The sequence below is a fragment of the Vulpes vulpes genome, chromosome 6 (assembly GCF_048418805.1).
Source record: "Vulpes vulpes isolate BD-2025 chromosome 6, VulVul3, whole genome shotgun sequence".
Lineage (NCBI taxonomy): Eukaryota > Metazoa > Chordata > Mammalia > Carnivora > Canidae > Vulpes > Vulpes vulpes.
In genome coordinates this window covers 85,399,670-85,425,417 of record NC_132785.1, presented here as the reverse complement: position 1 = coordinate 85,425,417, position 25,748 = coordinate 85,399,670, and the positions used below count along the sequence as shown (strand labels likewise).

At 33.8% G+C, this 25,748-nt stretch overlaps 1 protein-coding gene across 2 annotated transcripts in view; it reads left to right on the top strand.

Annotated features, from left to right (window-relative positions):
• The window catches only part of MDGA2 (MAM domain containing glycosylphosphatidylinositol anchor 2), a 768,370-nt gene that overhangs the window by 330,287 nt on the left and 412,335 nt on the right, over nucleotides 1-25,748 (top strand). For both annotated transcript variants that reach the window (XM_026000757.2, XM_072761490.1), the window contains exon 2: nucleotides 2,874-3,013. In XM_026000757.2, coding sequence (XP_025856542.1) covers nucleotides 2,874-3,013 — 140 coding nt within the window. The remainder of the gene's footprint in view (nucleotides 1-2,873; nucleotides 3,014-25,748) is intronic.

Below are 25,748 nucleotides of genomic sequence, written 5' to 3'. Positions count from 1 at the left end.
GTCTTTTTTTTTTTTTTTTATTCTCCTAGTCTATTGTATGTCTAGTTTAGGAGTTATTTAGAATCCTAATCTAACTATGTCAGACATTGTTTTAATAGCAAGAAATAGTGCAAAAGAACAAAGGACCACTGGTTCTGCTCTCATTTAGGCCACAACTAACTACAGGCCTGTGAGCAGGTCACTTGATGTTCTCAATTTGGAAATAAGAGCGTTGACCTGGATGAGCTAAGACCTTTTCAGTTGAGCTTTCTGCACACCAAAGGAGTCTTTGGAAGTTTCCAAAATATTCACCTTATCATTGAGCAGCGAAAAGTACTCAGCACATACTTAAATGCATACTAGGAAAAATATATCTTCTACTCCTAAAATTTGGCAGAATATTCCATCCTCCCATAAGAGAGATGGTAGGTTCATAATGATTACAATATATAGGCGATTGCCTTTCCAAGAATGTGTTAAAATATAGAAGAAAATAGCTGAAAATTAACCCTTCTAAATGAACACAATGTGCTTCCTGTATAATTTAAATGGTTTAAATAAAGCTACTTATTTGCATAATGATACTTTGGAAAGATGTATCTTAAAAATAACAATACTATTCATTGATTTGAAATTAAAACAAAGATAACGTAAATTAATCTGGAAAAAATGTCATGATACTCTATAATTAGAAGCATTAGTAAACATGTGCTATCACTTATGAAGCTAAATTTGGCATATTTCAAAGTAATGAATCTGTATTTTCTATTTATATTTTGCAGATGTTTTGATTGTCATCAGTTTGTTAACCTCTATAATATGTATACAGTTTGTATGATAGATGTTTAAAAATAAGTAGCTCTCTAGTATTACTTATCTAAATTGAAGTTTAAATTTGATTACTGTAGGCAATGATTTATAGGAAACATTGTGTGAAATATATCAGAATGCTCAGAAAAACATTGCAGATAAGGATTTCTAAAGTCATAAAACTAAACAAATTATTAGTGTCTAGACAGAGTCCAAAGACATGGTAAAAATTTATTTGATAAATAAGTTTTATAGACCAAACAAAACATTTGATTTGTTTGAGCATCATTTAATTTTTCAAACCAGTAAAATAATGCATAACATGAAGTTTAGTTACTTGAAAATATTAAAAGGAAAAGTATATTTTACCCCTTGGAGTATTTTCTTTAGTCAACAAATACTTACAAGATTTAGAAAATTATTCCTAGTATTCTGGTCTAAGCACTGGTATTGTAATCATTTTGGTGTTTGACAAAAATGCAGATCCCTGGGTTTTTCTGTATATATAACATATTTCTGGCCATGCCACTGAAATCTGTATTTTAAGCAAGTTTCTGGGGAGCTTTATGTGCATACTGAATGTAAAAACTACTAAATCCTCCTCTTATTCTTCTTCTGGAAATTTTTCCATCATTTGATATGGAGCATTGGAGAAGGGGATCCTGAATTTGAAAGTTGAAGAACAGAACTCTGCTTGAATATCCAAGAAAATCTTGAAATACCCAGTTGTTTTATTATCTATAAATAGGATTTTCTGCACTTCAGTTTCTGCTTGAAATTGAGAAAGATAATAAAATCTGTTCTTTTCAGTTGTTAAGTGCTATGAGTGTTCCATATATTTGGCTACATAAAACAAAGCATTAGATACTGGAAACTTTCTTTTGTATTACTTACAGGATGCAGATTTTTCCAGTTTTCCTATAGCCTGGACTTTATATTCATTTTATTTCCTCCATAGAATCACCAAGTTTATCCAAATTGTGCAACATTCATGATCCTTTTAATGTTAAATAAAAAATTCCAAGTGTGTTCTCATTAATTTTTAAGCAACCATGGCTTCTGCTGACAAAAATGATGTTTAGGTTAAGATTGCTATAGGAAATTCTAGAGATTATTGTCCTTTACTTGTAGATATAACCTTTCCACTAGCCTTTAATTAAAATAATCCTTTCTTCTCCACTCCCAAATGTATTTTTTACAAACAAAATTGCTGAATTCACAAATGGGATGATATCCACTTTGAAGCTAATAACTGACAGTCATCTCTTGGGTGACAGGAAGCATATCTTATTATCTAATTGTTCCTCCTGACCAAAAGAGTTTTCATATATTGGATTTCCAATGACATGTACGTCACTGAATGCTTGTCAAGTTTTATTGGCCTTTGTGGTATTAAAAAAGGAGAAAATTATACTTAGGAATTTAGACAACTTCATGAGAACTAAATCTCTCCAATCACAATTTTTATACATGGGCATTAATGATTTATTGCCTTCTTCAGTGGCTTAATTCAATGATCATCTTTTGCTCATAGCAACACAGGAGCCTATAAATATTGAAAACTAAGTTGGCTTCAATTCCTACTATAACCAAATCTTCTCATTTGTTAGCTCCCTGTTTGCATCATGAGACTTATTAAATGAATAGAAAACTGCCAATATCTTTCATTCAAATTCCTTTTTCCTTTCTAATAATCTTTTGAGTTTGCACTACCTAGATTTTGGACAGCATCCTTTACTGTATTAAATTTTGGGTTTCAGAAATAAAAGGACCTGGCACATTTTAGCAGTCAGATTTTATCATGTAGTCTTATAATGATGATGATTTCCTAAGTTACCAGTTTTCTCCCACCATCCTCTTCCCCTTTGCCATTTTCAGATTGCACTGGTGACTGTTAGATAAATTTGAAGCTTTCTGTACAGCAATATCTTTAATCCCGGGGGGTTGCTCAAAGTGTTAAGACTGATGGATCTGACTGTGGTAAAGTCTAATAAGAATTGCTCTTACAACCAGGGTGATTCATGGAAGGACGATTGACTTATTTTTTTTAATGTATCTTGTCTCTCTTCTTTCTGACTCCACAGCTCCCCCAACGGTTCGTATTGTGCATTCAGGCTTGGCCTGTAACATTGAGGAGGAGCGCTACTCGGAAAGGGTCTATACAATACGGGAAGGGGAAACCCTAGAACTGACCTGTCTGGTCACAGGACATCCACGTCCACAGGTGAGTCCCGAACCGTGTCATTAAGGAAAACTCTTTTTGACCTTTCTTGAAATCAGAAATGTATATTTTAGAAGATTTAGCTAAATAATCGTGTGTGTGTGTGTGTGTGTGTGTGTGTGAGAGAGAGAGAGAGAGAGAGAGAGAGAGAAATTCAAGTAATTGTGTGTGTGCAATGCAGGATCAGGGTGGTGATATCTGAACATTCATGCTTGACCTACTCACTTGGATAAGATGAAGAAAGAAATTTTTGTTTTGGTATTGTGAGAAATTTGGGAGACACTTCTAAGGAAGCTGTTAAAAGACAACTACAAAAATATCTCAGTAAGATAACAATTCATATGGCAATGAGTTTATTTTAGAATGTGGAGCATGATTTCATGATGACATAATTGCAGCCGAGGAAGCATTTGTTCTGAAGAATGTGGTGCATGAGGTCACATGTACTTTCCTTACTCCTAGGCATTATATTCACAGAAAACTTTGAAAAATAAATGTTTGCAGGTGTATGCATTCAGGCTTTCAGAGTCATCTGCTACAACTTTCATAAGCTACGTTAGTAGCAGGAACAGAAATTGAGACTTTCAAAGAGCACTAAAATGATAAATAATAAGCAAAGTAAAAGTTTGTAGGAATGAAAGAAAGGGTTAGGCAGAAGGTAATATAGTTAGTCTGTGTATTCATGATGTAAAAATTTAATTCCGATGTAGTACAGAATATTCAGGATATCTTAGTCATTAATTGGCAATTCTTATTGTTATGTATTTAACCTGAGTAGTTCAAAATATACACAGATAATCAACACAACACTATGATGGAAAAGAGATCTCAATTTGTAGAGAAATTACATATTTTAAATATTAGTGTTGCAGGAAGAAAAAAAATCCAGCTAACACCACTACATAGAAGAAAATAAAGAGCAATATAGAGATTTTATGAACTCATTATTTTAATCTTGTGTTTTGCTCTTACCACCCTTAACTCTGATACTCAAAGATGTTTGACCTTACCATTTTGACAGAGCAACAAATAAAAACAAACATCTGGACTTCACAGAATGAAGCAATAGGTTGATAGATAAGACTATGACTACAACTAAAAGGGTAAAATATATCTGATAAAACTTTACACTGTTGGTAAAAATTAATATTAAATAATATTAAAAATTAAAATTCACAGTGTCTGAGATTGCAAATTATACCATTTGCTTTTAACTAAAAATTGCTTAAAGAATAAAATTATTTTAACAAAATTGAGTTCTATAAAATTTGACCTATTATGATTAGATTATATAGAAAAAAATGATTGTAAAGCTAAATATATAAGGACAGAAACAATAGTTATTAAAATTTGATATAGATGAGTTGATATGTAAAGCATTTTTATTTTAACATTTATACAGGAAACAATGGAGTCCAGTGAAAATGAATTTACTTAAATTAAAAAAAAGTGATAGCATTAACTCAAGAATATTATCTCAAAGAAAAAATTTAGTGTTGTTAAGATTTTATTATAATTTTTCAATTCATATACATAGAGCAAAAATTCCAAGATCAAAAAAGGATTGTCCAAACTAACCTAAATGAAGCCACAGACTGCCATATGAGAGGCAGTTTATGTCAAGAGAAAACCCATCAATGCTTCTGTTATTCCTGCACTGAATGTGCCAAATTCAGCATCTTCTAAACTACAAATTTTACTTTAAAATACCACTTCTTATCTATTTTAAAGGTTACCCCTGCTGTTTTGCTCTCCCTCATCTCCATCCTTATGTACCCTTAATATTAGGAATTTCTTATTTTCTCCATACATTTTCTCTGTGATGATTCATTATCTGGAATGTAATCTCTGATGTCTGGCCCACTCAAAATAATTCTAAAACAAAGGAATAGGGACGCCTGGGTGGCTCAGCGATTGAGTGTCCGCCTTCAGCTCAGGGCGTGATCCCGATCCCAGGATCAAGTCCCACATTGGGCTTCCTGCATGGAGCCTGCTTCTCCCTCTGTCTGCGTCTCTGCCTCTCTGTGTGTCTCTCATAAATAAATATAAATCAATCAATTAATTAATTAATTAATTAAAATAAAACAAAAGAGTAGATTATTGCCCTATTTATTTTTTTCTAAGCAATTCCATTGCTGGAACCATTTCAGTGTGTTCTGATGCTAAGTAAAAATTTTTAAGTATTGTTATTTCTTCATTCCTAGAAGTAATTCAGGTATTTACAGGTGAATCAGTTTCAGTTTATATTGCCTGTTTGAAAAATTAACTGGGCCTCTTCTTTGTCAACAAACTGTATAAAGAAATCTGACAGAACAGCTGGGCCTGGCATCCTGGCCAAACACTAAAGGGCATGCTAGTGGCAGCTGGTCCTGAGGATGGGTCTTCTTGGCTGATATCATGAAGCTGGAATGCCTTTCTTGCTGCCTTGTCTAACCTGAATTTGATCATAGTTGGGGATGCAGTGGGAGAGAGAAGCTCCTCACTGCACTCTTCAGGAGATTTCTCAGTTTGTTGCCTATTCCTGTGGCAACAATAATTAAAGGTCTCCACTTCTAGAAGGATTCAAAGGCAGCATTTTTTTCTAGATTTAAAACATTTTTCTTCAGAAATATATCATCTGGCTATGTGTAATGGCCTGAAGATATTATTGTCTCCAAGGGAAATTAAATGAGAAGAAGTTACTATGCAGTGGTTCATAGTGTGGCACTGGAACCAGACTGCCTGGATATAAACCTGGAAGCACTGGGCCTACTAGTGTGACTCTGGGAAAGGTCCCCAACCTCTCTGCTCTCTCTGCCTCAGTTTTCTTATCTATATAAAAGGTAATCATCATGCCTAGATCATAGACTCCTTTTGAGGGTTAAATGTCTATTGTAAATATAAAGGGACATGTATTTTGTATATACATACATATACATATGTACTTAGCATGTAATGAGCATTGTATCGACACATAATAAAACATATATTGGCATTTTATTATTTCTAAGTAATTTATACCTAGACTCTAAGGTTTAGAATAGAATGTGCAAGTATGAAAATTAGTAGATTGAAAAAATGGTTCTTAGCATTCCTGTAGTCTACTTTAAATTAGATGCATTTAAATAAATTTCAATATTTTTGTATTGAATTAAAATACTGATTTTTATTTATTTATTTATTTATTTTTTAAATACTGATTTTTAATACTCTTTAGAGCTTTACATCTCTGTTAATTATCTTGTTTTAGCTTGCAAAGACTGCAACTATGTTCAGACTACTACATTTAATGAGGGTTTTTATAAAGATAGATGGAGAGATAAGAAAGAAAGGAGGTAAAGATTTGTTATTATACCTACCAACCTAATAGTACCTCTCCATGCCCATAATTTCAGGATTCAGTTACCCATTCTCTTTCTCATCCTTTGTTTCTTTTCCCCCCTCCCTTTCTCCCTCTATTTTCTTTCCTACTCTTCTTCCTCAATATTACCAATTCAACACCGAATGAATTGTGAATATAATTCTGTTGTAAATGATTTAAGCAATGAGATATTTAACCTGAATGTTCCCCATTACTCTCCCACCCACCTCCCAGAGATTAATATTAAATAGTTTGATGTAATGTCTTGTAGTCTTTGTTCAGTGCATTTCTATAAATGATTATATATGATTATATTTTATTTTAATTTTTTAAATTAGATAATGAAGAGTATTATTCTGTGACTAGAATATTTCACTTGGCTATTTGTCCAAATCACCAAGTATGGATCCAGCCTACTGGTTCTCAACGTGTGATCCTTGGAGACAACTTGTTGGAAATAAAAGTCCTTATGCCCATCACATCAGGAACTCATGTGTTTGGGCCAGCAATCTGTTGTCACAAGCCCTTCAGGTGATTCTAATGTACACTAAAATTTGAGAGCCACTGACTTAGAAAGTAGCATTATCCTCACAAGGGCTAAATTGTACTCTGTACGTGTGCAATAGGTATATGTAATTGCTGCTTTTTTGTTCAAAATTGAATTACTTACTGATTTTTACTATTACAAATAATAATTCAGTGAACACTTCTGGAATATGAATGTGTTTATGCACATCTTTATTATACATATGACAGCATCATTATAGGATAGTTTTCTTCTTTAAAATGAAATTTAGCCAGGATCCCTAGGTGGCTCAGCCGTTTAGTGCCTGCCTTAGGCCCAGGGCCTGATCCTGGAGTCCCAGGATCTAATCCATATCAGACTCCTTGCATGGAGCCTGCTTCTCCCTCTGCCTGTGTCTCTGCTTCTCTCCCTCTCTCTGTGTCTCTCATGAAGAAATAAATAAAAATTCTATACAAAAATAAAATAAAAAAATAAAATGAAATTTAGGGCATTCCGGGTGGCTCAGCGTTTTAGGCACCGCCTTCAGCCCAGGGTATGATCCTGGAGACCCCAAATTGAGTCCTAGGTCAGGCTCCCTGCATGGAGCCTGCTTCTCCCGGTTGGCTGCTTGACTTCTTGAGGAACTGTGGGGACTTTCTAGGTACTATAAAGATAAATTCAGTATCTGCAAAGTACGTTCCAAATTTTATCTATGAGGATATATTGGTCTTTTAATATTGTTTATATTACTTTAACCAGAGATTTTTTTAAAAGATGAATCATTTTGATTTTTCAACTTTAGTTTCTAAATTTTGTACCTACTTTAGTAGATCTCTTTCATATCCATGTATCTTACATTTTATGCTTTTTTCCAATAACAGTTTATATAGTTGCTATATACTTGATAATTTAATCATTAGGAAACATATTGTCCATAATATGAATATTAGTCTAGTGTTCTCTCTCCTTCTTCTTCTCTCTGTTCTGATCCTGACAGGGTAGTCAGCATTCCATTTTACAGCTTTAAGGTGCTGTTTTTATTCACTTTTTAAAAAAATCGAGGTATAATTGACCTATGACATTATACTAGTATCAGGTATACGATGTAATGATTTGGTATTTGTAAACATTGAGAAATGACCACAGTTAAGTCTAGTTAACATTGGTCCCCAAATGTGGTTATAATTTTTTTTTCTTGTGATGAGAACTTTTAAAAACATTTTAACATTATATAATGTTTAATGTTAAATATTAAACCATTTTTAAAAGTTCTTAAAAACTCTATTTTTATCATTTACAAAATTGTGTTGTTCTTTCATTCTAGTTATTCCTTCTTATACCATACCATGCTATTTTAATTTCTATAACTTTATTTTATATTTTGCTATATAGGAAAACAAGTTATTCCTTTGTTGTTGTTTTCAGTATTTCCTTGCTTGGCCTCAAATGTTTTTCTCTTCTCCTTGATGTTGAAAATGAGCTTTTCATACCCCCTCCACCCAAATAAATGTTGAAATTTTAATTACATTTCATTTTTCTTGCTATGAAACCATGTGGTAGAAAGTATGGAAAATTTTACAAAGAACTTTTCAGTAGGACACTGACTATTTCAGACTTCTCAAAAAGGAAGATAGTTTTATTATAATCAGTATAATATGAAGGTCTTTGAATTTGTTTTAATAACAAACATGGGTATGCATAGTTGGGAGGCTTTCTTTCTCTTTTTAAAAACAAAACAAAACAAAGAAGAAAAAATGCATCAAACCAAAATAGCTCTACATTTATATGTCTTGTATGTTGGCTTTCTGGGTAAGATTTCATTTGAATATTATTTTTCATCACTAAAATATTTTTGAAAATGATTCTTTAAAAAGTAATTATGTATATCCAAAATGTTAACCTAAGAAGCATTAAAATTGTCTACTAGCTTGTTACAGTTCATCTTTAAGATTGTTAATTTTTTAGATTAAAAGTAATAAGGATAAGACCATTTCTCAATTTCAAAAAGGGGTAATATTCAGTCATTTGATTGTTTTATATATATATATATATATATATATATATATATATATATATATATATATTTCTTGACTATCAAGACTCTGCTGAGCTTTGATGTTTTTATCCTTGTTAATTTTGTATGCATATTTTAAAGTGATAAACTTACCATAATGACAATCTTAGCAAACCTTGGTAACAGGTTCTTTCATTCAAAACCATTACTACCATCTGTGTGGTATACTTTGCAAATATTTTGTACATGATGTTTCATGTTTCTGTATATTTTTTCTAATTCAGTCTGTTAAATTTCTTATAATAATAGTAATGGATGCACATGAAAAATTGATGTATTAGATTTTTTATTTATGTCCTGTGAAATGGGCAGAATTGGAACTTGTTACCTAATCAGAAATCATCAAATATTACATTTATTCCTTCTCATGGTTTATGGAATTCAATAAAATTTACTTTTTTCATCTAAAATAAATCTATCTAGACTGGATCTATCTGCTACATCATGTAAGAGACTCTCCAACTAAAACAACTAATATTTTTCAATTAATCTTCAGATAGGTTATAGGAAAGGCTTAAGGATTTATCGTATTCAAAAATAATCACAAATTCCATTATCAATAACCACCCACCTTCACAGTCTGTCCTACACATATACACACACCTCTTATTTTCTCCTGGCGATCTACATCTTCATCAAGTTCATGGTTACATGACTAAATGTACTCACCATAGCTCATTTAGGAGGAAGCACTTATAGTCTTTTTGATCATTGAAGTCATACCTTCAAATAGTTTTGTTGACACTGATTTTTATACAGAATGTGGGAAATCTTTTTTGTTTTAACACTTTCTAAAACTGCTGATACTTTTTATTCCCAGTATATTAGCAGTAACCAATATTTTTTTAAAAAATTTAATGAAAAAATTTAATGAAAATAGTCATTACATGAGGATTACATTACAAGTAGACAGTCATTTTTGCTCCTTAGGACATCTGAGTCTGTTTACAGTTATTTCAGAATTCATCTTTTGTTTAATTCCATGGGCAGTCTTTATGCATATAAGAAACATTTATCATACATTACAGATGGTTACTAAAAAAATGTTAGTTAATATACTTAATGAAAGCTCAAGGAGAATGTTAGCATAGATTTATTATATGAGATTTGTTTTTAGAGTTCCCAAGGGATGCTCCTGTTACTATGAGAAATGCCCTGGTCAGATGAGCACTGACATCTTTGAGAAGCTCAGGGGGGACAGTCCATGGGAGACCAAGGTTGCAGTAGGGGATGCTGCCATAGAAGTAGGATCTCAAAAATTAGCAGGATAATAGGATTCTAAAGTGGCAGAGGTTGGATGGTACACTTCACCAACAGACTCAATGTAGATATAAATAGTGTAATAAGCAGTAAGGTTGGAGTAGCAACCAGATGCCTTTATCTACAGGGCTTTGTGATGAATGATAGATTATGGTGGCTTTAGGGGTAAAATAGGGGTAGCTGAATAGAGTGGTACTTGACTCATAAACAGACAAAAAGGAGATGAGGAGGTTAATATTTTCCAGTGTAGTAAAAAAAAATCACAATCACTCATTCAGTTTCCAAATCTAAGTTAACTCACAGAGCCAACACTCATTGTTTGAAAGAGAAGCCAGGTTTCTTTGAGGAAAGATCTACACATATCACTACAAGCTTACACCAAAAATAGTATCTAAATACTTCCTAAAAAGGATTTGTGGCCATTTGTCATAGTAATTTACATTGGAGAAAGAGAAATATCAAGACTTCCTGAGGGCTTTTCAAAGTGCAAAGATTGAGCTGGCACTGAAATCAGTGGATTTGTAATACCCACATAGAGTAGAGGCTTCAGAATCCAGATGATAAATGGAGTCCTGGCCCAGAGAAGTGCATTTAAGGTTATTTCTCAAGACTCCCAAATGCGTAATTGGGAGGAATGTATTTAACAGCTGGCAGGATCCCCACATTGATTACCTGATCTGTGGAGTAAGTCAGAGTCATTATGGTAGGAAGGACCCAGTGGAATCCTATAAAATTGTGCCTCCCAAACCAAAATATTCTGCATCTCAGAAGAAACTTCAGAGCATAGGTACTGCCATCCAAGCTTTGACAAGGAAGGAGCAGTGGTCTCTATCATATTCTGATTTCTTTCACTTATAAGGTACCTAAAGAGCCAGGCAGATTTTGGCAGATGATGATGGACTATGGTAAAGAATCAAAACACTGCTGCTATGCCAGATGTCGTGTCTTCATTGGAGCAAATGAGCTGGTATGCAGCTAGTCATCTGACAAATAGATACTTTTCATTTCTCAACAAGAAGATTGTAAAGTTTGCTTTTATGTGGAATGGACAGCAATTCATATCTCTGCCCTGGGTCAAGATTAACTCTCTCACTCTATGTGACGTTATAGTGCACAAGGGAACTTGACTGTCTTGGTAATCTACAGAACATTATATTGACCACGTCATGTCATTTTGACCTAAAAAGGAAGTAACAAGTACTTTGGATGCCTTAGTAAGATTGAAAAATGCCAGAGGGTGAGAAATAAAGCATCCCAGATTTTACTGATCTGTCAAATTGGTTAAGATTTTTGTAGTCCAATGACGCATGCTAGGATCATTCCATCTAAAGTTATAAAAAAATTATTGCTTCTCACAGCCGTACCACTAAGAAAGAGGCACAGCATATGGTGGACTTGTTTGAATTTTAGAGTCTCCATATATTACTTTTAAAGTTATCCAAAAAAGTGACTTGGAACAATATTTCCAAAAGTTACCAGTTTCAGAGCAAGATAGGGCTCTGCAGCAAGTGCAGGTTGTGGTGTAAACTGCCTTGCTGTTCAGACAATCCTACATTCTAGCGTATTTTGTTTTGGTTGAGTAGGCTTTGTGGATTCTTTAAGTCGTAAGAAGAGGTCACAGCTCACAACTTTAAATTCTGGAACAAGACTAAACTTTCTACAGCAGAGTGTTAGTGCTCTTTGAAAAGCAGCTCTTCAGTCAATAGGGAGTAGGATTCAATTGATATGTTCCTCCTTGGTCAGGCAGTTCTGTGACACATTCTACATGGCTCCTCAGAGGGTCATGGTAGAATGGAGCCCCAGTGACTCTCAGCAAAGACTAACACAACAACAGTTTGTTGTATGCTTTTTCCTCCTCCTCTGTGCCACTATTCCCAATTCCAGAATTCTCTTTACTCTGTATACCCAGAATTAATTGCAAAAATAAACTCTTTGTAATTGCTTATCTCTGACTTTCTTTCCCCCCAGGGCAATTCTATAGACAATACCCATTTCCTGGACTCAAACCTAATGAGAAATGCATTTACTATCTAACCCTAGATTCTTCTTTGCTGCTAACTTTATTTGCTTAATTGCGATTCAGAATTATTGTACTTTCCCTGAAGACTTGCAAAAGAAAGCCACAAGTCATTAGCAAAGGTAGGATGTTCAGTCAAATTTTACTTTTATTTCTTAAGACTTTAATTAATATAATTAGCATGGGTATAGACTATATCTTCATAATTTATTCTCCTAATCTTAAAAAAATATCTTTTACTTGAATTAAATCTAAGCAGTGAAAATTTGCAAGTCCCTGCATAAGGAATTTCATGTGATGAAATTCACATGATGTGAATGTGAGTATAAATGCAGACTGAGGATTTGTTTGGTTATGACAGCTTTACCTCTCATGGTCAAAATTTGATCTTCAGAGAGATCAGAAAATGGATCTCAAAACAGAGTCAAAATTTTAGGTGTATAAATCATGTAGAAGTTTGAAATTGGATATCTTCTTTTGAAATCTATGTATTTTAATGAAAAATATTATAAGTAGTAGTGATAAAGTCATAATTGTTATTTTATTGTTATATTTATGTCATTGACATAAAATAAGTATTTTTAAATTATCAGGGCACTTCCAGGAGATAGAAGGAAATCAATACTACCTATTAACATATAATTGAGAATCTGTTGTTTGGGTTGTTCATAGTTGAAATGTATCATTTTAAGGTAAACAGTTGCAGTTCTTTTACTGTAGAAGTTCTGAATAATTACATGGACATTGATGAATTGGATTTTGTATGTTTATTATTAGAATAACACTCCTATTGGAATGTTTTCAGATAGTCTTATTTAGCTGGGGTGATCTTCAAATGGTAGATATCTCACAGTAGTATTTTTTCCCCTCAGATTTTAAAATCTTTTTTCCTAGTAGTTATTGAACTGTCAACAAATCTAAATTCACAAACCTTATATAATCTGAAGTGAAATTTTTTCATGGTGCAATAACTAATTGATCTATTTTTGGGTCTATATTATGTATATACATATGTATGTATATCTACACATGCATACTACATATATGTGTTGACATATATGTACATATAAGATAAATCTACAAAGTATGAGTCATTTGGGCATGTTTAACATGTTGTAAATAATCATTTATAGTTATATCTGACCCCTACTATTTTCAAAAGGTAGCATGTAAACAAATGTAGTAGCTGTCTATGTGTGATCCTATTGAGTGAAATTTATTCTCTGCACTTATGGCTAGGACATTAATGATACCAATTAAGAGAATTGGATTTACTTAAATTTTCAAACTCCAATCTAATGGAGCATTCCTTAAATTGACTTTAAAATGTACAGGTTTCAAATTTAAGTTTAATAATTTCAATAAAATAATAGAAAACACCCCCTATCTACTTCTATGCTAAGGAATAACCTGTCAGTGGTAATGAATAATCTATATCAGTGCTGGTTGTAAACATGACACATTTATTCTGAATTAGGCTCATCAGTGTTTTTCCTGAAATGCTCAGAGATGCTTCCAAAAAATCAATAAAGAATAAAAACCTTTCTGTGATCTGAAAAAGTTAACTGAAACTACACAAGGAAAGTGCTTATAAAATATGAGTATTTCCAGGACTGAAAAATGAGAAAACAGTTATTAGGAATGACTCAATCAATTCTTTTTTTAGGAATTATTAATCTTTTATTTTTATTTTCTCTTGGTGCCAAAGTCTTAACAAAAACCTAAAAATAACATTTATTTTCCTGACAGTTTTATCTTTTCCCATCAGCAAACATTGATTTCTACCTTTTTCTGCTCCTCATGGTACACAAGGAAACATTATCCCATACAACCTGGCACCTTCTTGTTTTCTTACTTGCCTTTGGCAGAAATCATTAAATGATGTTGGATAAGCTTGAGCAGAGCAAAATCCTTAGTTAATTAGTACTTTTTCTGTTGAGTGTCTGTATTTTTTAAGATTAACTTTTAGTCATCCAGGTCTGCAGCATAGTGTCAAATCTAAGTGATCATTTGCATTGACACCATGTATAATTAGAACTGGCCATTTTAAATAACTTTTCACAGTGCCATCAAGAAGATAGATTATGGCCAATCATTTTGGAAGGAGTTTTCTGAAATAGCACAGGAGCTCTGCATGTTGTTATTATATAAAATGCATGTAAACACATTTTATGAGATCTATAAATTCTACATCAGCTAAATGCGTAATATGAGCCTAAAGAGTCCCTAATTCCAAAATGGTACAAGTGCCTGAATTGCATGATTGTATATCTTTAGGTTTCTAAGGCTGCCATAACAAAGTACCACAAACTGGATGGAAAAACAACATAAATTTATTCTCTCACAGTTTTGAAGGTTAGAATTCTAAAACCAAAGTGTCAGCCAGGCCATACCTCCCTCTGAGATTCTGCATAGAATCCTTCCTTGCCTCTTCTAGCTTTGGGTGGTGGCCATCAATCCTTGGTGTTCTTGTCTTTCACCTGTGTCATTCCAGTCCGTTCCAGCCACTGTCATTGTGTGTGTGTGTCTTTGAATAAAGAAACTAGTCATATTGAGTTACAGACCCAACACTCCAGTATGACCTCATCTGAACTAATTACCTCTGCAACAACCCTATTACAAATAACGTTACATTCGAGTTACTGGTTGTTAAGACTTCAGCATATCTTTTTGGGGCACACAATTCAACTCATGACATATATTATCTGTTCTTTTAACTTAAATAGTTCATACCTTCACTGGGCATGTTCTAGGTCTGCCTTTAAAGGGCACGTTATCTATATAATGATTGCTGCATACCATTGATCTTGAAGAAAGTTGCAGTGTTTACAGATTTTATATTTGTTGTGCCTTCCACTTGTCTGCACCCCTTGCTATTGACCAATTGAATAAATGACTTATTTGTCACCTCTTCCTGAAAGCCTCACTTGGTCTAAGAAACTTTCTTAAATGCCATTTCTATGTGGTCCCAGAATACCCAGCCATTACTTACCATAATGAATGCATCATAGGATGCTGCTTCGGGAAGTGAATGAGATTTTAGGCTCCAAACACAAACTGCATGGTTTTGAATGCCACTTTCTCCACTTTCTAGCCCTACGAATGGGAGTAATTTATTTAACCCCTCTTTCACTTATTTTCATCATGTATAGAATGATGGTGGTAGTAATGATACAGTAAGCTTCTTACTGTATCAAATAAAATCACACAAGGGAAGACTTTAAAATATCTTGAAAAATGAAAAGGATTATAAATATAATAAAATAGAATAATTGTATTGTTTTTCTATTTCCTATATTACTTAGTCAACTTCTAGAAATGAAGGACGGAGTCTTGCATTCTCATTTTCTATCATCTTATAGCGAACCTATGTTATGATTTGCCTGAGATGGTGCTATTTTATGGCTACTGTGCTGATACACTTATTAGTGTTATCCTCGTTCAATCCCTAAAAATGTCCTGTAGTGGAGAATAAAATGTATGGGACATTAAACATAAAAGCTTTACACATAGAGGATCTCAACTAGTTATCAAATGAGTGAATGTGGCAGGCATTATCACTTTGGGCTAATTGTTCAATATTTCAATTAATTCTGTTCTCATTTTAAAAATACCAAGGTTTTTTTTGCCTGTACCTATGCCATTTACCTCTTAGTATTAGGCATTTAAGGAAACCTTCAGATTCATTTGTGTAGGCACCATTGGAAACCATATACCTCAATACCTGCAGGAATGCATTAAACACTCTCTTGGTGGTCTTGAAGACTTAACGTGTGTTCTTATTTTACTAGCCAGCAAGGATTTAAAGACACTTGGAAAATGGGACTCAATAATATAAAACTAATAAAGTCCTTCAGTAGGAGAAGATTCTAAGGTTAAACACTCCATGCCACTTTTGACAATGGTATACATATTTAATTACAGATGTTACAGTGCAACAATGGGATCTCACATGACTGGAGCAAACTCACAAAGTATAAGACAGGAATTCAATTCATTGCTTGGAATTTGTTCCTGAAAACCAAACTACAGAGTTGTAACCCTATATTTAAATAATATAAAGATGATAGATCCTAGTTTTCAGTAGAAAAAGGGAAAAATCAGTATCAATAGAAAGTAGAACAGAGTTTGAAAAAGTGTATGCTAAGACAGGTTCAACTTCATTTTCCCAACTAGTCAGAGTTAATTTTGCTAGAAGCTTTTCTTTTAGAGGGCAAGCAGAGGGAGGGGGAGAGAATAAGCAAGCAGGCTCTATGCCCAGCATGGAGCCCATTGTGGGGCTCCATCTCATGATCCTGGAATCATGACCTGAGCTGAAATCGAGAGTTGGATGATTAACCTGCTAAGACACTCAGGCACTTCTAGTAGCTTTTGAGGAATATAGCCTTAGCCTCTGTTGTTCATTGCGGTCTAAACAGAAAGTCCAAGGATAGAGTTACATACTTCATAAGTGCAGGGAATTTGGATGTATGAAGTAAGATGGGTGATCTAGAGATATTTTTTTCTCACATATCTTTGAATCCCCTGCCTGGAGGCCAGTTAACTACCTTGGCCAATATGTTAATTAACCAAAGTGGTAAATGTCCCAATATTGTGATCATATCCTCTAATACCATGTTTATCAGTCTGAATATTGCCAAACATTTTAGGCTAGCTCTCTAGTGATATAATATGCTTACAGATTAAACTAAAAACTTCATTTAGTTTGTTATTAGACATACACATAATCTAAGTCTGCCCTTACAGTCTTTCGTCTACTTGAGATTTTTAAAAAGATTTATATATATATAAAGAGAGAGAGAGAGGCAGAGACACAGGAGGAGGGAGAAGCAGGCTCCACGCCGGGAGCCTGATGCGGGACTCGATCCCGGGACTCCAGGATCGCGCCCTGAGCCAAAGGCAGGTGCCAAACTGCTGAGCCACCCAGGGATCCCCCTACTTGAGTTTTTGATTCTCTCTGACTATTCTTTGATCGCCACCATGAGCCACATACTTGGCTCTTGACTACTTAATGTGACTGTCTAGTATAATTTACCAAAAAGGTACAAACCAGAATTTCTACTGGTTTATATGATTTTATAATGAATCTCTATGTGTGTGTCCATGGTCACATGGGTTGCACAAGGAAAACAGAAACCTTTCTGATTATTTAAAACTCTGAGTTTAGAACTGAAGAAATTTAATGTAGGAAATGAGTTACATCGGGATAGCAGAGGCTGAGAAGTGGGAGACATATACTTGGCTTTCATTTTTCTGTCTTCGGGTTCCATGCTACTCCTAATTCATTGGTTAAAACCAGTGAGATTCTGGGGAACATAGTCTGCAAGTGTTTAGTCTTTCCCAATGATAAATAGTAGAGCAGAGGAAGGTTTAAATGTTTCAAACATGGATTTGTGGGCAAACTGGCCACAACCAGCCCTATTATTAGCAGTGCAGAGAATACCACCTGGGGAACTCTGGGGTGCTTTCTAGGTAGTCATTCACAAAGGGACATTTTTGCCTTGGTAAGTAAGGGCATTCAGGTTTTAAAACTCATTTTGCAGGTTCATACACCTGATTTTGTTAGTATAATGAAAGCAGATTATGGATGACTTTGCATTTTTTAGGCTCATAAAGACTCTACATGTGCAAACAATGCAAAAATCAGGTTAGACATTTGTAATGGGAAGTGTAATTGGAGATCCTAGCAGATTGTTCCACTTATAAATCAGTGTAGGTAAGCTATAAATAAGGCTAGATTATGATCAAAGTGCCCCTTTTTAAGCCTATAATGGCAAATTGATTGGATATTGCTCTCGTCTAACAGGTTCACTTCCCTGATAGGCAAGCCAATGAAGAAGCCAAATAAAAATCGTGTTGGTGGGCAGCCCCTGTGGCACAGCGGTTTAGCGCCACCTGCAGCCTGGGGTGTGACCCTGGAGACCCGGGATAGAGTCCCACGTGGGGCTCCGTGCATGGAGCCTGCTTCTCCCTCTGCCTGTGTCTCTGCCTCTCTCTGTCTCTATGAGTAAATAAAATCTTAAAAAAAAAAATCATGTTGGTGAGCAAGGACATTCAACTGAGGTAGCTGAAGGCCATCTAATCTATTACGGAGTAGAAAACCATAACACTTGAGTCCAATAGTTACAATTTCCCTTTTTGGACAGTTCCCGAATAGTTATCACTTGCCAATTTATTCTCCTGAAAGCTTATTTTCCCGTTCCCAAGGCTGACCAATTCCTGTTTTGATTGGCACATTCTTTCTTTAGGTATATTAATATTAATACATTCAATCACATTATAGTCAATTCCCAGAGATGTGTTAACAATTTGCCTTCATTATGCTGACTTTGCATATCTCTATTCTGAATTGCTGTGCTTAATTAATTATAACTGCATTCTCCAGGGAGTCTTAGTTTCTATATTTCTAATTTCTTTAGAATGGGTGCACCTTATTATATTTTATTAGAACCCTAAAACTCTGGTGAAACTTCGAATATCGCTTATCCTTTTTTCTGTAATGCACACATGTGCAGGTTGAGGCTGGAGAAGAGTGACTAAGCCCAGGCCCCCTGGATTGTTGGGGTTAGAGGCTGGATTACTAGGTGGTTGTCAAACCACTGACTTCATACACCTCCACTCTACCTGTCTGTGTTTTTGGAAACATCTGTACCCATTCTCTCCTCTTTTAGGAATTGCACACTTTTCAGCTTGGTAGCCTGAAAGTGATCTTACTTGATCATTACTTTGATCAGATTTTATTGGTACTCAACCTAAATTATGCTGCCTGAAACAATGGTATAAGTATCATTTGGGAACTTGTTAGAAACACAAATTCTTGGGCCCCAACCCAGATTTACTGAATCAGAAATTCTAGTGGTGGGGCACAGCAATGTATATTTTAATAAGTCTTTGAATGAATCTGATGCATTTTAAAGTTTGAGGGTCATTCATTTAATGGACTTTTATAATGATGTATCCCAGAATATCTCCAGAGACGCTCATATGTATTATCAGAATACCCCTTAGACTGCAGGTGTATACAGGCCCTAGATATTTACTTACCTTGTAAGAGTCACAGGGTGGTCACAGCTTGCACTGGTTCATTTCCACACGCGTGCCATTCCCCTGCAGTCAGGGATGGTCCTTCTGCTGCTAGAGATCAGCACTTTCACAGAGGTCCTCCTACTGAGCACACTCATTGGTCCTTTGGAATCACTTCTCTTGCAGCGCACAGTTAATGCAGGATGACACTTCATAGATTGTTTCAGACTTACTCCCTTGCACATAGCAGAGTACAGTGGTTCATTACAGGCTGTAGCGAAAGATAGATTTAGGTTCTAGTTTTTACTTTGCCTCTTAAAAGGTTTATGTGAGGATTAAATTACATAATGTGCGTAGGAAATTTTAGCATAATTCCTGGCAAATGTTAGGCACTAATGTAGATGCTAATGTCATTACTGCTATTATTACTAATACTACACAGAGCGCATATTGCTACTGGAAACTACCGCTGTCTTTGACACCTATGCCTGCTTTGGCAGCTGAATCATGGAGATTATTTTTTCTTGTAGCCCCCAATGATGTTGCCTCAAAAACTTATTCTCTTATATATTTATTAGGATCTCAATAAAAAAATTAACATTTTTTTTAACTAGGCAGGTTTATTCTAAAATATATGTGGAAATAAAGAAGAAAGCTAAAATGGCTAAACATTTCTTAAAAAGAAAGCTAACTTGGGAGGATTTAACCTACCACATTTTAAAACCATATAAATAATGATTAAATAACATGTTGGTCTGTTGCATGAATAGACAGACTGATAAGCAGATTATAAAATACTGGTAAAGAATTTTACATAGTAATGGAAAATAAAAGCAGCATTTCAAATGATTAGAGGAAAGTTCTATCATTTAATAAGTAGTTTGGGCATAAAATGCTATCTTTCTAAAAGAAAATACATTTGAATCTTTACCTCAAATTTTACACTACTGGATAAAATATGGTCCAACTATTTAGTGGAACTCTAAGCATCTGTGAAAGAAATGAGGAAGATCTCCATATATTACAGTAGAGTGATCTCTTACTGAGATCTATCAATCTATCATCAGTCTATCATTTATCTGTATTAATTTGTCTACCCAAGTTTTTTTATGTTTTTAGAAAAAAATAATACAAAACAAAAACTAATGAAGATTGTTACCTTTAAGAAATAGAAAGGAACAGGGTTGAAAGGGTAGAGATTAAGCTAGATACCTTTGAATGTATCTTATTTTATTTTGTTTTTAAATTTTATTTATTTAGTTCAATGATAATTAACACATAGTGTTATATTTATTTTAGGTATACAATATAATGAGTAAAATATTCTATATATTACTCAGTTCTCATCATGATAAGTATACTTTTAATCCCCTCCATCTATTTTCATCCATCCTGCCACCTACCTCCCCTCTGGTAACTACTAGTTTGTTCTCTGTGGTCAGGAGTCCGTTAATTTTGGTTTGTCTCTTTTATCTTTGTTCATTTGTTTTGTTTCTTAAATTCCATATATGTATGGAATCATATGGTATTTGTCTTTCTCTGACTGACTTATTTCACTTAGTATTCTACCCTCTAGATCTATCCATGTAGTTACAAATGGCAAGATCTCATTGTTTTTTTATGGCTAAGTAATATTCTAGTGTGTATATTTGTATACACACAGACACACACACTACCTCCTCTTTATTCATTTGTGGAAGGACACTTGTGTTGCCTCCATGTTTTGACTTTTGTAAATAATGCTGCAATAAACATAGGTGTGCATGTATCTTTTTAAATTAGTGTTTTCATTTTCTTTGGGTAAATACCCAGGAGTGGAATTACTGGATCATATGTTAATTCTATTTTAAATTTTTTTAAGAAACTGCCATTCTGTTTTTCATAGTGGCTGTAGCAGCTTGCATTTTTACCAACAGGGCATGATGGTTCCTTTTTCTTCACAACCTTGCAAGCACTTGCTTTTTATTTTAGCCATTCTGACAGTGTGAGGTGGTATGCAGATATGATTAAGTTAAGGGTCTTGAGATGGGAAAATACTCTGGATTATCTGGATGGGCCCCATGTAATCATAAGAATCCTTAAAAGAGGAGGTCAGAAAAAAGAGAAAATGTATGCTGCTAGCTGTGAAGATGGAGGAAGGTAGCCGTTATCTAAATGATGTAGGCAGTTGCTGGAAGCTGGAAATAGCAACAAGCAAACAAAAAAAACAAGAAACACCAGATTCTCCTCTGGAAACTTCAAAAAAAATCAGATTTGTGATTTATTTTTTCCCTCCAGAAATGTAAGATAATAAATTTGTGTGTATTTTAGCCTCCAAGTTTATGCTATTTTGTTATAGCAGCAATAGGAAACTAATACAATAGGCTGAAGAACATATAGAAGAGATATGTAAATATATATCTAGGCAATTTAAATGGAAACTATGGTTTTAATTTTAATTGGCAATGTCAGTATGAACTCATAATTTATTTTTCATTTCTAAAATATATGCATTTCCTCACTCAGTCTAATGAAAAGTTCTAAAAGTAATGTAGCGAAGAATGCTCATGGCACCTGGATTTCAATCTCTAAATACAATTTTCCAGTAAATGGGACCAAGTCTTCTTGGAAAAGTGGTTGATTCCTTTCCTAGGGGAGAAAATATTAAGGTAAACCTTAGGTTTTTATTCCAACCATAAAACAAGGAAACAATCAAAGATGACTGCAGATCATTTCCAAAGAACACAAAAGCCTATTAGAAAGGGCTTCTACTGGTAAAATAAGAAATAATATGAATCTTAGAATGACTGTATTAATGCCAAAAGAAAAAAAATCTTTGATATATAACGATACTGACATGCTGAAACAAGCAACAACAAAATGAAACAACTAAACCAACAAAAACTTAATGGTACATTCTGAATTTGCTAAGGCATACACATGTTTTTCTCAAAATTGAAAATAGTTGAGCATTTTTCTTGATTTTCTCTACAAACTGCATTTCAAAGTAAGCAAATACTTGTTGACAAAAATGTCTTCTTCAGAGATGAATTTCAGCTAATACATGCTGAAAAATGATAGAGTTCAAATATTACCATTTACAACTGCCTCAAAAAATAATCGTATAGGCAGGGATCATTTACAATGGGTAACATCATTAGGTGAAATATGTTGTGGAAATTTAAAGTGGATGACTCAGTATAACAACACCTGCCCTGTCTGATCAGTCTTAACCTAACTAAAAATAGGACAACAAATATTATATGCCTCTTGATGAGAAGGACTAGGAAGTACACAGTGTCATCTGTGAATTATTCTTGCTGTTTTCAAATAAATTACGAATGAACCTATATAAGGAAGCTTCTAGAACTAACTAGCAATTTCCAGAAAATATGGGGTTAGAGCAAACAATGCTAAATGACACCAGGATGCAGTCACCTAGATACAGAATGTAGGAAAGTGTACAGGACAGATCATCTAGTAGACAATATGGGGTGGAGGGAGAGGGGGAAATGTTACTGATTAAGATAACTAAGGGTCATATCATTCTTATGCAATGGATAGACTTTTTCAGACTCTGACTGAAAAATACATATATTTAATATGACATTTTGAGGAATTCAAGGAATATTTAATACAACCTGATTATTTTATATTCTATTAAGGAATTTTTGTTAATATTACAAGGTGTAATAAAAGGTATTATGGTTATATTTTTAATGTGCTGTTTGATAGAGATAATATGACATATTTCTAAAGAATATGATACATCTGAAATTTGCCCACTTCAAGAAAAAATAAGTGATTTTTTCTTTTTTTAAAGATTGTATTTATTTATTCATGAGAGACACACAGAGAGAGGCAGAGACATAGGCAGAAGGAGAAGCAGGCTCCCTGAGGGGAGTCTGATGTGGGACTCGATCCCAGGGCCCCAGGATCATGCCTGAGCCAAAGGTAGATGCTCAACCACTCAGCCACCCAGGTGCCCTTGATTATTTCTTTAAATGAGGATAGGAGAAACTGAATGGCAAACTATTGTTTGTTGAAGCTGTGTGATGGATATATACAGATTCGTTAGACCATTTTCTTTACTTTTGTGAAGGTTTAAAATTTTCTGAGATATGATAATAAGCATCAAAAGTAATATTGTATTGCCTCTAGTACACAGGTGACCAGAGACTGACCCTGCAGAGTCCTATAACTCAGAGCTTGGCAGTCAGAGTTTTAGCCTGGAAGACATTTTAAAGCAGAAAATGCCAAATATCTAGAACATTTTTTAAAATTGTGATATAATTGACATGTAACACTGTGTACATTTAAGACGCACAGCGTATTTAAGACATACGTATATATTGCAATATGATTTCATTCACAATGTTAGCCAACACCTCTATCACATCACATGATTAAATGAGAGTCAATCTTTTTTTTTTTGTGGTAAAAACACTTTAAAATCTAGTTTCTTAGCAACTTTAAAGTGTATGATATAGTATCAATACAGTGACTACAATCACTGTGCTGTGTATTAGATCTGCAGAACATATTTATCTTCTAGTTGCAAGCTTGTAGCCTTAACTAACATCTTCCCAATTCCTCTACCTGCAGTCTCTGGTAACCACTGTCCTGTTCCCATGAATTTACTTTCTTTTTTAGATTCCTCTTGTTAGTGATATCATACAGTTTTTGTTTTGCTGTCTTTCTCTATCTATTCTGTCTCACATAGCTTAATGCCCTCAGAGTTCATCTATGATGTAGCAAATGGCAGGATTTCCTTCTTAATTCACCATGAGTGAATAACATTAGTAGATAGGGAGAAAGACAGGGCAAGAGAGATAGATACCGTATCTAGTGTATTCACTCTTCTCTTGATAAACACTTAGGTTGTTTCCATATCTTGGCTTTGGAAAATAATGCTGCAATAAACATGGAAGTGCAGGTAGCTTTTTTGATATCCTGTTTAGAAAATATTATTTTTAATCTCACTAAAACACTCATAACAGTTTTAACCTAAACATAGTAACTTCCTGTTACATTTATCATACAATGAATTATAAAATATTTAATAAATTATACACAAGATTTGACTTGCTTTTTAGTAACTAGACAGGTGGATGTCTGAAAATATCTTTTGAAAAGTAATTAGGACTTTGGATTTAGAAATAATTATCCTTCAGTCAGTCCTTTTTATTACTAATAATTAAATAGCAAGAAGAGCTTTTTGGTAAAGCCATATCTAGAGTGCAAGATAAACCATTTCATCTGAATTTTTTAAAAGGAGGTGTGTCTGTGTCTGTGTCTGTATGTGTATTCTGAAGCTATCTAAGAGCTAAACATAAAAAAAAAGAAAAAAAAACCTAGAGGAATCCAGGAGGTTTTTAAAAAAAATCTCAGAATAGATTAAACACTGATAACATTAAACCCTGAAGCCATAAATAAAAGACTGTTTTGTTTGAGTACACTAAATATGAAGATGATGATGGTAATAATAATACAAAGTAAGTTTGAGGGAAAATCCTAAATTAAATTAAAGGCAAATGTCAAACAGGAAAATATTACAATATTTACAATTTATATCCAAAATAATGTTTCAAAAAAAAAAAAAAGAAAGTAAAAGCACAGCATATATAAGAAAAAGTACTACAGCTGAAGAGAAGCATAGTCAAAAAATGTGAATGGACAGAAAAAGAAAGACAAATGTCCCTTAAATAGACAAAATTAGTTTAGTCTGACATTTATATAATAAGGTTGATGAAAATTGAAAATAGAGACTTGAAAAAAAATCCATTAGATTGACAAAGATAAAAATCTACATGATAATGCAATATCTGACAAAGATAAAATCTACATGGTAATGCAATATCTGCAATATGTGTGGGAATGAAGTCTATATTGCTGGTAGGAGCATAAATTGTTAAATTTGTGGTCAGTTTGGAAGTGTAAATAAAAATAATGCACCTAGATTTTGTCAGTTGCTTCATTTCTATATATTCATCTTACAGACACACTCACATGTGTTTGTAATATTACATATTACATACATATATCTATCAAGGATATACATTACAACACTTGTAGTAGCAAAAACATGGAAACAACTTAAGTATGTAATAGTAAAGAACTAGATGAACAAATCTGTAACAACAACAACAACAACAACAACAAAACCCCACATATATAATGGAATACTATGCACTTATTAAAAAGAATGAGGTCTTCATATATATTTTGATTTCAAACTGTTGCAAGATACATTGTTAAATGGCTTGGTGGGAGGAGGAGGTCAGACATGTAGAAAAACAGTGCTGGCATTTGTTTGAAAAATTCATGAAATAACACCAAAAAAACCATAGAAAAACTAAAGCAGTGTGTATTATCTTAAGCAGGAGAGCTGTGAGGCAGAGGATGCAAGGAAGAGTATTTATTTTTAACTGTATATATTTCTTGTTTCTTTTGAATTGTGTCTGTATGCATACATTAACTATATAATAAATTAAAAACAGGTAGTATTTCCAAAGGGGTTGCCGGGGATTAGAAAAAGAA